At 41.9% G+C, this 13,597-nt stretch overlaps 2 protein-coding genes across 3 annotated transcripts in view; both read left to right on the top strand.

Moving 5' to 3' along the window:
* The window catches only part of ITK (IL2 inducible T cell kinase), a 36,043-nt gene extending 27,515 nt beyond the window's left edge, over nucleotides 1-8,528 (top strand). The window contains exons 13-17 of the mRNA XM_060271622.1: nucleotides 1,215-1,431; nucleotides 2,162-2,226; nucleotides 3,121-3,239; nucleotides 5,453-5,610; nucleotides 6,643-8,528. Of these exons, the coding sequence (XP_060127605.1) occupies nucleotides 1,215-1,431; nucleotides 2,162-2,226; nucleotides 3,121-3,239; nucleotides 5,453-5,610; nucleotides 6,643-6,714 (631 nt within the window). The 3' untranslated portion in view covers nucleotides 6,715-8,528. The remainder of the gene's footprint in view (nucleotides 1-1,214; nucleotides 1,432-2,161; nucleotides 2,227-3,120; nucleotides 3,240-5,452; nucleotides 5,611-6,642) is intronic.
* Nucleotides 8,529-9,856: 1,328 nt separating this feature from the next.
* Nucleotides 9,857-13,597, top strand: part of CYFIP2 (cytoplasmic FMR1 interacting protein 2) — a 70,011-nt gene continuing 66,270 nt past the window's right edge. For both annotated transcript variants that reach the window (XM_035105751.2, XM_035105753.2), the window contains exon 1: nucleotides 9,857-10,026. The gene's annotated coding sequence lies outside the window, so the exon portion shown is untranslated. The remainder of the gene's footprint in view (nucleotides 10,027-13,597) is intronic.

Raw genomic sequence — 13,597 nt, 5'->3', positions numbered from 1 at the left:
CAGAGACACCATTTTTCAGTATATGAATTGAATGGCAGCATGACTTTTTATCTCTTAGTGCAACCTTCACTAATGTCCAGTTTTGGACAATCTCTATAACCAGAATTAAATGTTGTGCTTCAAATATAGGCTGAAAAGTTGTGGGATATATGAGCTCTTTCTCCCCTGTACTTTGGTGGAATTGGTCTTTACTGGAACAATATGAGCTAACCATTTTTTATCTATATGCAGACATATGCATGAATAAATATTAATGAAGTCATGATGCTTGGAGGCTAACTTAGTGCAGTCCTATATTTGATGGGAGTTACTCCCAGTCCCAGCTAAGGATATAATTTCAGTTTCTGGTTGATGATGGATCTTTTTGTTGTCCTTTTTAACACTGGGCTGTTCAAGAAGTATAAGGAATCTAAAGCCAGCATACAGCAGGCTATTTTACAGCAGTCTTTGCTTGGCTCAGTGATTCTTTTTAGGATTCTATGAATTTTTGCTTTTGTTTCAAGATAATATTTTTCTAGACACGACGACAAACATGAAAAATTTGGCATCATTTATTTTAAAGGTTGGAGAAAATATTTTTGATTTTAAAAAGCAGTAATTTGAATCAATATAAAGATGGGGGTAAAATGCTGTTTCCACTGGGACTTTTGATGCTGCACAATCTCTCCTAAGGATGAAGGTGGAAAGGAAAGATTGACTTTGAAGTCACTGGTGCTACACTCAAAGGAAATGCATAATTTTCACTTTTTATAGTTCCTTCAATTAAAATCCCTATTGTATTAATATCTGGTGCTTATTTTCATAAAGACACAAAACAAGCTCAGGTTGTTGGGGAAACTGCGTGAGCATTTAGTATACACATTCTGAAGTATTTAAACGCATTGGGTATGTAAAGAGTATCTAAACTACATTCAGCAAGGCTGTTGCTTGAACAGAAAATAGGGGAAATGTCAATTACATTTTGTTTATATGTCCAAGCAGTGCAGAATCCATCTTACTTTTCAAGAGATTCTTACCTACAATGTTGAGAGAAATATAACATGAAATTTCCCAGGACCCACAATTTGTGTGTATACTATTCCTGGGTCTGGTTTTCTTCTTTCACATTGATTTTCTTGCTCTTTTCTTGCTCTTTTCTTAAATTTCTGGTTGAATATGCCCATATATCAAAGGACTTCACATGACTACACTGATTTCTCCTCCTATATCAACAGGAAGCTCTCCCACCCCAAATTAGTCCAGCTCCATGGGGTATGCATGCAACAAGCTCCTATGTGCCTAGTCTTTGAATTCATGGAGCATGGGTGCTTGGCTGATTATCTAAAGAGGCAGCGAGGGAGTTTCTCAAAGGAAGAGCTCCTTGGAATGTGCCAAGATGTGTGTGAAGGAATGTCTTATCTGGAACAAGCGTCTGTCATCCACAGAGACTTGGTATGTCTGGGTCATGTCCATCTGTACCTCTTGTAAAGAAATTAGCAGCTCTTAAATTAAGAAGGAAGTGAAATTATCACCACTTAACCATAATTTAATCATAATTTAAATAATTAGGACTGTTTTCTTCCATTACTCCATATATTCTCCATATATTCATATACATTTCAGTGTGTAAGCCAAAAATAGCGGTTGTGGGGCCATTATAGTTATTTTCTAGAAAATCATTTTATTGTCAGAATATTTACTCTTTTAGGCGACCCCCCCCCCATCTTCAAATGCTATTGTTTCCCTACCTGCTGAGGCTCTGGTGCCCTTGTCCTTGTCGAGTTTTTTCACAGACTGGCCAGTCAGATAGGTGATCCCAGCCAACTGGAAACCACATACTAAATGGGATGATATCACATTATATTTTGCTACATGAAAATATTAGTGAGGAAACACAGTCTGCTGAGAATGTTTGATGGATTGATCAAACATATTCATGAACCCAGCCAATCAGATTTGACCATGTGATTATGTCATTGAGTGAAGGCGAACTAATCTGATTAAAAGAGGAGGAGCAAGTCTGGGATATGTAAATGAAAATGCAAACATTTTTACAACCTCTGTGGAAAAATGCTCAAAGGTGTTGGATGTACTTTTCAACACAGCTAAAATTGTTCTTGAGAAATAATGGGTAGTTTCAGTTCAGCCCTATTAATACTCTCTTTCTCTCCATTCTACACAGGCTGCTCGGAATTGTTTGGTAGGAGAATTCCAAGTTGTCAAAGTGTCAGATTTTGGAATGTCACGGTAATTTGAACCTTGTATGCATACTGGATGAGTAGAATGCCACTAAAGTTTCCCCCTCCTTTTGAAATATGTCCATTGTTGTGGCAAAATAAATATTTAGTTTGGAGCTCATAGTTGTCCTGTTCTTGGTGAAACTTCCTCTAGCTGTTCCCTCCTTTGACAATCCTTTTTAATATTTTTAATGTGAACTAAAAGTGCTGGTGGCACCATTTCTCATGATTTACACACTTGATTTCTTTTGCCCCATTGTCATTTCCAATCAAACAGTTTAAGCCATTGTGAAAACCTATAAAAACTAAGAACAAAGGAAATAATGAGATGCCTCTATCATACCACATTCAACCCTCTGGAAAAGAAATTCCTTCAACTGTTAAACCACTGTCACCACCTGCTGTTTTCCAGGCATCATTTCACCAGTTGCTAGCCGGATATGTTCTGTAGTTAAAAGCGCTGTTGAAATGGTTGGCAGCATCTGATAATATGGAACCAGAGACAGTGAACCATTTGGTTTAGTTTCCAGTCTGGACCAGGACATATTATCCTCTCACACCAGTAATCATGTATTATAAGGAGGAGGTTATGTTAGCATAGTGCACAGTATTTATTATTATTATTAATTCAGTTTATATACCACCATCACAAGATCTCAGGGTGGTTCACAGAATAAAATCCAAGATATAAACACAAGTAATTAGCTCAAACTATAACAATAACTCCCCACCTCCCCCCGCAAAAAGAATACTCACCCACAATATTGTATGAGATCCTGAGAACGGAATCTCACACTTGCAATGTATGCATTCTGCCACGGAGCTACAGCCTTTCCCTGTGTACAATGGTGTTTGTGTAATCATTCAAATGGGTTGTGGCCTTAAACACGTTGCTCTGTTTTAGATATGTCCTTGATGATCAATATACCAGCTCCATGGGCACCAAATTCCCCATCAAATGGTCAGCACCAGAGGTTTTCTCCTATAGTCGGTATAGTACCAGATCTGATGTATGGTCATTCGGTAAGAGCTTTTAATCTCAAAGTTCCCATTCACTTAATTGCTTCAAGTTCTTCTTCTTGAAAAGACCTTCCATTGTTAATCCTTTCTAGATAAGAAGATCCAGCCTCATCCTCATATCCCTTTTGTGTATAAAAAAGGCTTACATTATTATTATTTAAATGTAAAATGTTTTAAACCATATTTGGCTTAACATTTCCTATAGACTGGGGGTGGGGGGATTGCAGGCGCCAGCATGGTCTGTGACTGATTATTAATTTGCATAGCATGGTTTGCATAAGAGGATTCTTCTGTCAAGTCATGACATCATGCTTCTGCGAGCCTTACCGCTTTGCTACTCCTCAATCTTTTCACATTCCCCACTGGGTCATTAAACCATCCTACTGTGACCTGGATCAAAACACCCTGAGGAATGACAACTGGCCTTTACCCATGAGTGAGCACTTCAACTAAGTTTCATAATTTTGCTTATTCACCAATAAAGGATCCTGGAAGGACATCCCCTAGATTTATAAATGTTTCAAAGTGTTTGTATCATGAAAATGCTTCTTGAGAACCAGCATTACTTAGCTGATATGAATATGGAATTCTGCTAGACGACAGGGTAGCTATGTGCTATTTGCATACAGTTATCAACTGCAATTAAGAATATATCCTTTCCATTTTGCTTCTTTATTTTGAATTCACAATTAGTGTTTTGGGTGGTTTGTTTCTAGTCATGCAGAACAGCAACACTTGTTTAAAGTGAGTTTCACAGTTTCGATTTAACCGTGTTTTGATTCAGCAGTTGTGTTTGATTAATTAATTTTGACCCTTTTGAAAGCAAGTTGGCAGACAGATCATAACTCCAGCGAAGAAGTAACATTGTCCCCAACGCAGAAAATTTTCATAATTTACATGAGATCATTGTGGAGAATCAGTGGTCAAGTCTGGGGAGCCAGTGTGGTGTAGTAGTTAGAATACCAGACTTCTTCTTCTTCTTTGGTGATCGCTTGTAGCTGAGTAAGATTGTCTTCCATAAACACAGTCTTAAGAGTGAGTCCGTAAGTGATTGTGGACGCCAATTCTGGAGCCACGTGTCCTTCCACAGTGGGGACATAGGTTTCCTGGCAGGAGTTGATCATGGTGAGGGTTTGCCAAGTGTGCCTTCCTCTTAGCATGTTTCTCCCTTTTGTCCTGAGTTTGAGCATCTTCAAAGCCCATTACACCTTTGGTAAAGGCTGTTCTCCAATTGGATCTGTGAGGTCAGGGTTCAAATCCCCATTCAGCCATGAAGCTCACTAGGTGACATTGGCCAGTCACTGCCTCTCAGTCTAGTATTCCTATCAGGGTTGTTGTTGTGGGGATTAAACAAGAAGGGAGAGAATCATGCAAGCCACCTCAAATTCCTTGAAGAAAATATGACATAGAAAGGCAACAAATCAATCCTAGCTCCCACGTATAGGCAGAGGCAAACACATAACATACTGACAATCTGGAAACTAGTGAGACTATTTCTGTTGTAAGCCTCATTTAGTCTCAACATAGGAAGCTGCCTCATTTATGTATTTATTTATCTGAAATTCTTTTCACGCTTCCTTCCGAAGGAGCCCAGGGCAGCAAAGACAGCCAGTCTTTAAAAATATATATATTCCAAAACTGTTAAAAACACCTTTAAAAAATTCATTTTTAAACATTCTAAAAACTGTTACAGTTAAAAAAAACATTGTTTCATCCAGTGATCTCAGGGTTTATTTTATTTTAGTTGTTGCATTTACAGTATATCCTACCTTGTCTTCCAAGAAGCTCAAGGTGGCGTATATGATTCTCCCCTTCCTCATTTAATCCCCACAATAACCATGTGAGCTAAGTTAGGCCAAAAGGCAGTCACTGGTCCATGGTCACCCAGTGAGCTTCATGAGCCAGTGGGGTTTTGAACCCTAGTTCCAGTCCAATGCTGAAATTGCATGGGGCTGGACTAGATCATCCACAGGGCCCCTTCTAACGCTAGGATTCTCTGCCACCACTGCCATGTGGTAGGAATGGCTGTGCACTTGTACCTCTTTTCAGTCAGATTCATGCCAAGCCTTGTGCTACATGTGCCCTAGACGACGATCGCCCAGAGCTCCTCAGTAAACCAGGTAGCCTCCCACAGATGTCTGTGGGAGAAAGGCAGGCCATGACATTAATGTGGATGTGCTCTCTTCCAAAATTATATGTTGCCTATTTTCTTTCAGGAGTATTGATGTGGGAGATATTCAGTGAAGGCAAAATGCCTTACGAGAACCGGACCAACGCTGAAGTGGTGGAAGAAATCAGTGCTGGTTTACGTTTGTATAAGCCCAGACTGGCTTCCAATACCATTTACATGCTCATGAGACATTGCTGGAGTGAGGTCAGTGCTAGAACAGGTGCAGATTACTTCATATATGAGAAGAGGGATCAGAATGCCACCCATAAAGGGGGATCCGAAACAGCACTGATCTTTACTTAAGGAGAGCAGAAATAGTCCTGCAAACACATTTAAACGTTCTAAGAAAAATAATATGCAGGCTTAGAATGTTAATTGGTCAAAAATTATGGAAATCTATCATGTTAGGGTGGGGTTATCCTGCTGCAGATGTTAATAATAATTTATTTGTATCCCACCCATCTGATTGGGTTGCCCCAGTCACTCTGGGCAGCTTTCAGCATATATAAAAAGTATAGCAAGTGCAGTGTTTAGTAAGCATTACATGATGGTGAAAACAATAGACGGCAGCTCATATGTGACAAGCCAGCCCAGACCCGTTTCTATGCAGTGAGCCCTTTTTCTTCTGGTACCAGACAAAGCTTCCTCTTACCTGGAAGCAAAAGGCTAGGTGCAGAATATGGCAGAGGGCCCCATAAACTGGTAAATATGTGGAAAAGATTTCTTCTGATTGTGGCCCTACATTATCACCTATCATTAATTTTAATCTGACAAGTATGTTACACCTTATGATAATTACCGTACTTTTCCGTTTATAAGACTAGCCTTTTTTACATTAAAATAATGTTTAAAAATTGGGAGTGCATTTTCTTAATTTTGAGTCCCCCAAAATAGCGGGCATCTTATACACTGGGGGGGGGAGGTATATTGCTGATGAAAATGCAAACGTCCTGGCATTGGTAATCTAGTTATTGTTATTATTCCTTCTTAGGTTTTCAGTAAGAATGCTGGCATGTTTTTTTAGCTTATCGTTGATTTTAATTTTTTGTTTGAATGTTTTAAATAGTTGTTTTTAACTGTATTTCCCATGGTAATTTTATTCTTTTTGTAAACCACTTTGAGTTTTTATTACAATCGGGCAGTATAGAAATCCTGTGAAATTAATTAATTGCTTTTCTAGTTGCTCTGGCCTTCACAATATGGTCTTCAATGTTGTCTTCTATGTTGTCCCTACAGAAGCAAGAGGACAGACCACCCTTCTCTACCCTGCTCTACCAGCTCAATGAAATATCTGAATCTGATCTTTAACTAAAGATGAAAGGAAGCTGCTTCTTCATTAAAAAAGAAAAAAGATATGAAAAGCATGACCACGTTTAGCATGCATTGTTCAGATGTATTCATCTTGAAGTAGCTGACCTGGGACAGAAACAGCGACAGGAATCCTGGCTATTTAAAAGCCCTACACAAACTGAGAAAACGGATAGTGCAAGATGCTTTCAGGGTTGTGTCTAATTATCTGTTCAGTGAGGATTCAGTGAGGATCCTGGAGTCTATCTTTTGTTTCACATGGTGATATTGATATTGAGGATGATGAACTGTCATTGCTTTATGGAGTTGACACTTTTTTTTAAATTGAAAAATGAGTCATTTCAAGGCGAACTGAAGTATGACTCTTGTCCTCCAAGCCTGCTTGAAGCTGAACGAGAATATTAAGCTATTCATAAACAAATGTTTTGATAGAAAATTCAAAACACAATCTTCTTACAAAATAAATTGCATGGATTAACATAGGACACAGCAGGGACAAGTGGGACTTGTTACTGCATCTTGTACATTGGGAAAGTTAAGAATGGACTGCTTGCTTTGAAGCTCTGGACTGGAGTATAAAATATAGGATTCTGCTACTTGTTAATTTTTTACTTTTTACATAATGTGTTGAAAGAAAGGGTGGGGGATATATACTTCCAGATCCTCAGCAGGGTTAGCTAATATACAAATATTGTATAATATATTCTTTCACTATCAACTATTTTTCATGTTGTTACGAGAAACATGGGTAAAAAAAGTGAGCACGTCAGGTGGCAAGTGTTGAATGCTATTAATGGCAGCAAATTGTTACTTTATTTTACATGAGAGAAATATACATATATGATGCAATATGTACGTTATATTGAACTTCCACCTTAGTTGCCAAAATTTCTTGAACTGGCCCTGTTTGTGCTTACCCATTTCCAATGGTCAATTACACTGTACAATGATAAAATACCCTGCTGGACTGCTCTTCATTTGAGGATGACTTTGAACTGATTGTATTGTATTAGAATAGTATAGCTATTTAAGAGTTTTTGTACATTGTTATTGCTGTGATTATGTTTTTGTATTGTGTTTTCATTGCATAAATTTTGTGAGCCTCTTTGACCATTTTCAGATTGTAAAACTAGAGATTCTTTTAGAAAAATGCCGGGAAATAAATAATAACGGAAATATGGAATATGTAGATGAGATGAGAAAACTATTACAAACTGTTGGAGAGTAATATGTCCTGTTGTCTTCCATGTAAATACTATCATTACAAAAAGTTTCAATGCACAGGTTCACATTTAACAAATCTTATATATAAAGGAGAGTTCTATTGGATATTGGTGGTTCGCCCCAAAACAAGAGCTTTAAAACAAATGTCCCGATCAGGCAAGAATGCCATTGTATACGCAGCCTACATGTGTTCCTTGTGTTAATGTCCATAGTCCAGACACATCTCATCCAGGCTCTATGTAACTGACTGAATGTATTTCTGGTGCAGGGCTGTTCATACACATTTAGGACCACATGTTGCATAAGACCATTGCAACTAAATCAAGGCCCAGGCTGTATTCTATGGAAGAGAGACTTTGTTGCAGAGTTATCTTTGACAGTGTTAAAAACAGATATGAAAGTTAGAAGCTAAATGGCACCTTAAACCTAGCTTATGGGTGCAACAATGGCATTGCCCTCAAAGAGGTGGAACTATATCTTGCTCTTGCATTTCAGAGTTGTACCCTCAATGTACAACTCAGGACTTGCTTGTCCTCGGTGTAAAGGAATTGTAATAATCTGATACTCTACATAGTTTTGCATAAAAGTCTTGCTGTTACACATTTTTTGAAATCGTTTTGGATTCATAAATATATGAGCACCTTGTCTCAAACATTTTGTTAATCATTCCCAAACAAAATAATAATAAAACATCAGAAAAATCCAAGATTAGCCATGTTCAGAGTAGGCTCAATGAATTAATAGCTATGACTAAATTATATCCATTAATCTCAATACATTAAAAGTACATTAAACAAAGCCACTAAAACCTAAACAAAACATGTTGGATCTAAAACAAAACAAAAAAGCCCAATTGAACTTGGTTGTGATTTACAGTCAGATCCGATCAGGGTTGAAAACAGTTTTTTTCCTAAATTGTTCCCAAATTGCTTCTTTTGTTTCTTATATATTGCATTTTATTGTATTACAATTTGAATTCCATAAAATTATACTCTTCTTAAGCCCTGTGAAATTCCTCTTGAGGTTTAATTTCTCCCTTTTGCCCTTTCATGCCTCAATTTCCCCTCTCCTACCCTACCTTCTTTCTTGCCATTAGCTTCTGTACCTGGTCTTGTGAAGATTTCTGGAACGTTTTTATTTGACTGCCTTTTCATTTTCACTTGAATGATTCATTTTCACTTGTTTTTATTGGGCTGCCTTTTCATTTTCACACACTTATGGGTGTGTGATTTATCCCCCCCCCTTTTTTTTAGGGAAAGAAAGGGTGGAAATCAGAAGCAGACATCTGACAACTGACTGAATGCTGCACAGGCGAGGCTTCAACCGCTTGCCTCTCCCCACTCTTTTTGGAGCCTCTTGCTCCTCTGTTCAGCCCTTAAGATGAGAGAGAACGGCCAAGGCCAACAGGCAGGCTCTCTCTTTCTCACAGCAAGCAGACACGCAGTTGCTGCTCATACTGCCGATTTCTGTTCTTCTCCCCTCCTTCCCTGAGTAATATTCCTACAGAATTTGCTCCAGCAGCAAAGCCCCTTCCTCCAGCAGTTTGAAGGAGGACGGGCTTTGCAGGGGGCAGGGGGGGGGAGAGAACGGAGTTTCACAACACGCGAAACTCCTTCTATGGAGCCAGTCCCTGTCGTTAACAGGTGCATTTACTGCCTGACAGGGGGACACGGTCGGTGCACGTTGCGGAGGCGGCGGGGGGGGGGGAGAAGCGTGCAGGACGGAGGAGGTTGCGGGGGGGGGGAAAGGTTTTTTTTCTCGCGCCAGGGGGCGGGGGTGGGGGTGAGCACAAGAGCTCAGGAAGCGCGCAAGCTGGAGCCATTTCCTGCTCTTTGTGCGTGTGTGTGAAAAGGAGGGAGGGGGAGAGAGAGAGAGGAGTGTATGCGTGTGCGTGTGTGTGACACGAATAGATCCAGGCAGGAGGAGGAGGCCGAGGCTGTGGCGGCGAAGGTGGAGACTGCCGAGTGGTGGCAGCAGCGGCGCCCTCAGCAGCATCCCTGCCTCCTCCGTTGCCCGCTGCTGCTCGCTGCTGCATCCCGCGCAGAGCCCAGCCGCAGAGGCCGGCAGCATCCTCGCTTCCAAGGCCAGGTAAAACAACAACAACAAAAAAACCGGAGGATCCCGCACCTCCCGCACCCGCGGATTCCGGGGGCGCGACGATGGCATCCCGACGCGCACTGCTGGGGGAGCCGCTGTCGAGCACGAGGCGGAGCGGCCACGACTAAGGCAGCGGCGGCGGGGTGGGAAGGGAAGATACCTCTTGGCGCGCGGCTTTCTCGGCTTCGGCAAAGGGTCTGCGGCCCGGAGGACGAGAGGCGGGGTGGCGGGTGGGTGGGGGTTGCATTTATATGTATGTATATATATAAGGGCACAGGTGCGGGGTCGTTTTCCTCCTGGCGACAGAAACGGGAGGACCATCGTCAACATCCGCCGCCCGCCCCTGCGCGCAATTCATTCATCGCCTCCTCGCTTCGGCCGCCGACCGTGGCGGAAGGAGGTGATGGTGGTGGTTTGATGTGGGGGGAAATCTGGGCAGTGTTTGGGCAGGAGGAATCTCTCCCCCCGCCAAGCCTGGGTGCCCGTTACCTCCCGAGAGCCGAATATGACAGCTTTGCTTGAAGGGCCTTGAACCATGAGACTGCAAAGCTCTGCCATGATTCAAACGGGTTTGCAACAGGCTTCTGGCAAGACCGCGGGCTCTCCTCCTCCGCCCTTATATTTTTATTTTTGCACTATTTGCCGCTTGCTAGGATGCATTTCAAAGCAACGATGCAGGCCTGGCGGGGTGTGTCTGTGTGTGTGTCTTAGGTGGTCAGGTGCTGTCCTTCTGCCGAAAAAAATTGGGCCCGGCTTGGGCTCCGAAGGAAGGTTTTCCAAGAGATCTCCCAGAATGCCTAGAGCTACCTGGGATATTTCTAGGCCTCCTTGTTTATTATAGAGCACCAAGCAAGTTCCATGTGATTGGTTTGTTTCCTATGGGGGGGGTAGGGGGGGAAATTGTGGTGGTTCCCAGGATTCTCTGCAAAAATGAAATGCTTATTCCGTCTTTCTTAATGAGCACATAGGGTTTAATTAAGCAGTGGCTTCCAGGATCAAATCGTAGCTTGTCATTCCCTTGCACAGTTGGCCAGTAATTTAGTCATTAGGTTGTTGTGTGGTTGTTGTTGTTGTTTTTGGTTTTTATTTTGGTCCTTTTGCTTGGGAAATTGAAGGTGTGGTGCATAGGCAGAGATAGATCAGGGTGTGGGAGGCGAATGGAAAATGCTCAGAGGGAAATGATGTGGATTCACAGCAAGCATGCACATTGTAAAAACTGGAAAAATAAAATAAAAAAGATGATTAAGTGGTAAAGGTGAAGGCGCAAATAAACATAGTTGAAAAAAACTATGCTGCAAATCACACTGAAAAAAGCAGTTGGAGCCAATGGAATATATGGTCTTTAACTTTGTAGAATTAGAGGTACTGCAAAACACTCAAAATATATTTTGGTATGGGCAATAATAAATCAAGCTTGATTTTTTTTTCCTGTCCTGTTCACTCATATCTGCATTCCATCCTTGAGAATACATTTAAACAATGTTATACAGAAGCATTTGTCTGAGTCAAACTTTTGAACCCACAAGGTGTGAGTGGGTTGGAAATGAGTTAGCTAGTTTATAGGGCCAAGAAGGTCCCAGATGACAGGAGATGAATTGGTTTTGCAGAGAATTGCTGCACAAGTCACAGCTGAGATCTCTGAGTGGGAGGGGGGGGACATGAGAAGGGCAAATAGAAGTGGGTGAGTTCTGATGGAGCTTCTCTGGACTTCCCCCCCATATGTGCCTAGTGGGAGTTAAATGTAAATAAATAAATAAACGAACAAACCAGAATTTGAAGTTGCAGCTGAAAAGGATATTGTTGGCGATTCAGAGAGGGCCCCTGAGCCATCTGTTGCCGTCATTGTGGTAGCTGGGGCTGGGGGGTTTCACATCATAATAATCTTAAGCACCGGTAATGAGGTTGAACTGACCTGTTGACTGCAGGAAATGGAAAGGAAGGCAAGCTGTGATCAGGTGTTATTTGTTTTATTAGACAGTGAACTGCACCTCAGGATGTGTAGAGGATTTTTGGTTGCTGAAATGGAACTAATCAGCTGGCTCCAACTATTTTAAAATCAAGCTTTGCTCAACACAGCAGTTCTCAGAGTGAGAGATGCACCTCTTCACAGAAGTCATCTAGGAAGCAACCCCTACCAACCTACCAACCAATGAACTAACTAACCACACTCCTCTAAAGGAGTGTTTTAGAAGTCTCCCTGTGATGTCATTGTGTGCATTTCTGCATATATTCTAGATCATCCTTCTCATTCCCGAACCTCATTTTAGCTTTTTAGTTTATTTTATTTATTATGTGTACCTCACTTTTCCACTCCCCAAAGGCAGCTTACAGTTGTTTAAAATTCAAACAAGAGTTAAATACTATTCCTGGAAAGTTGGAAGATCTTTTTCAGTGGCTTCCAGTGTTATGTTGGAAACTGCAGTCAGAATGGGAAATTAGATACACCACAGTACCCATGGAGAAGAACCTGGATATGCACATGGAGCTGTTCTGACATAATAAGTAACTCTGGTTAGATGGAAATGGAAACTTCTGTATTCGTTGTGGCCACCCCAGAAGAGAGGGAGCTGGAGGAGTGTGCAAGCTCAAGGCTTGTGCACTTAATGCTAAATCATAGTTTAGTGTCCCATCCAAATGCAGACATTGGGTCTTCCATTTCAACTTGTATTAGATGTGTATATTTCAACTATGAGAAAAAGGGGGCAGTCCCTTTAGGGGTGTATCAATGAATTGGCTATTTTTCTCCTTCTCTACCGCCTTACATGCCTGGGAAAGGAGCCAACACATGGAAAACGTCACTGCATGTGCGGTACAGGGCAGAGGATCATGAGGCGGATGGTTCTGGGTGATTTCAACATATAAGCCAAGGTGACTTTGTCTGGTGTTGTTCAGGAATTCATGGCCTCCATGACAATCATGGACCTGTCTTAGATTATATCTCAGCCAGTGTATGTTGCCGAACTCACATTGGATCTTGCCTTCTGTCTGGAATAGGTGATAATGTCATTACTTGATCAGGTTTGACCTGTAAGCTTCCCAGGGGTCTGGGATGGTTTTGATGCTCCATCCTTGCTGGCTAATTGAACCAGAGGCCATTTGCAGAGTCCCATCAGCTTCTATATACTCGCTGGAGCTTAGAGTAATTAAGTGATAGGCTCCACAGCTAAAGCACAGGGTGTCAGAAGAATTGTAGCCAAAATGACCTAATACAGGTAAGAACTCACTTGATGTCTTGGCCTGTGATGGTGATAATAGTGAACAAATCATATTTCTCCATCACCATTGTGATATATCGTCCACCTCAGTGTCGTCCAACCAGCGCCGTCTTAAGCGCCCCTGTCGCCATGGTGCGCCGGATCTCTCCGGCGCCCTTCCGCCCCATTTCCCGGCGCGGTGGGTGGGTGGGCGCGGCGCTGCTGCGCGGCGGGCAGGCGGGCAGGCACAGCGCGATCTCTCCGGCGCCCTCCCGCCCCGTTTCCCAGCGCGGTGGGCAGGTGGGCATGGTGCCCTGCGCCACCGGGGGTCTACAACGAGCCAGCCCTGCGTCCAACAGAGCTGTTTT

The sequence above is a fragment of the Zootoca vivipara genome, chromosome 2, assembly GCF_963506605.1.
Source record: "Zootoca vivipara chromosome 2, rZooViv1.1, whole genome shotgun sequence".
NCBI classification, from domain to species: Eukaryota; Metazoa; Chordata; class Lepidosauria; order Squamata; family Lacertidae; genus Zootoca; species Zootoca vivipara.
This window is presented reverse-complemented; position numbering and strand designations above follow the sequence as displayed.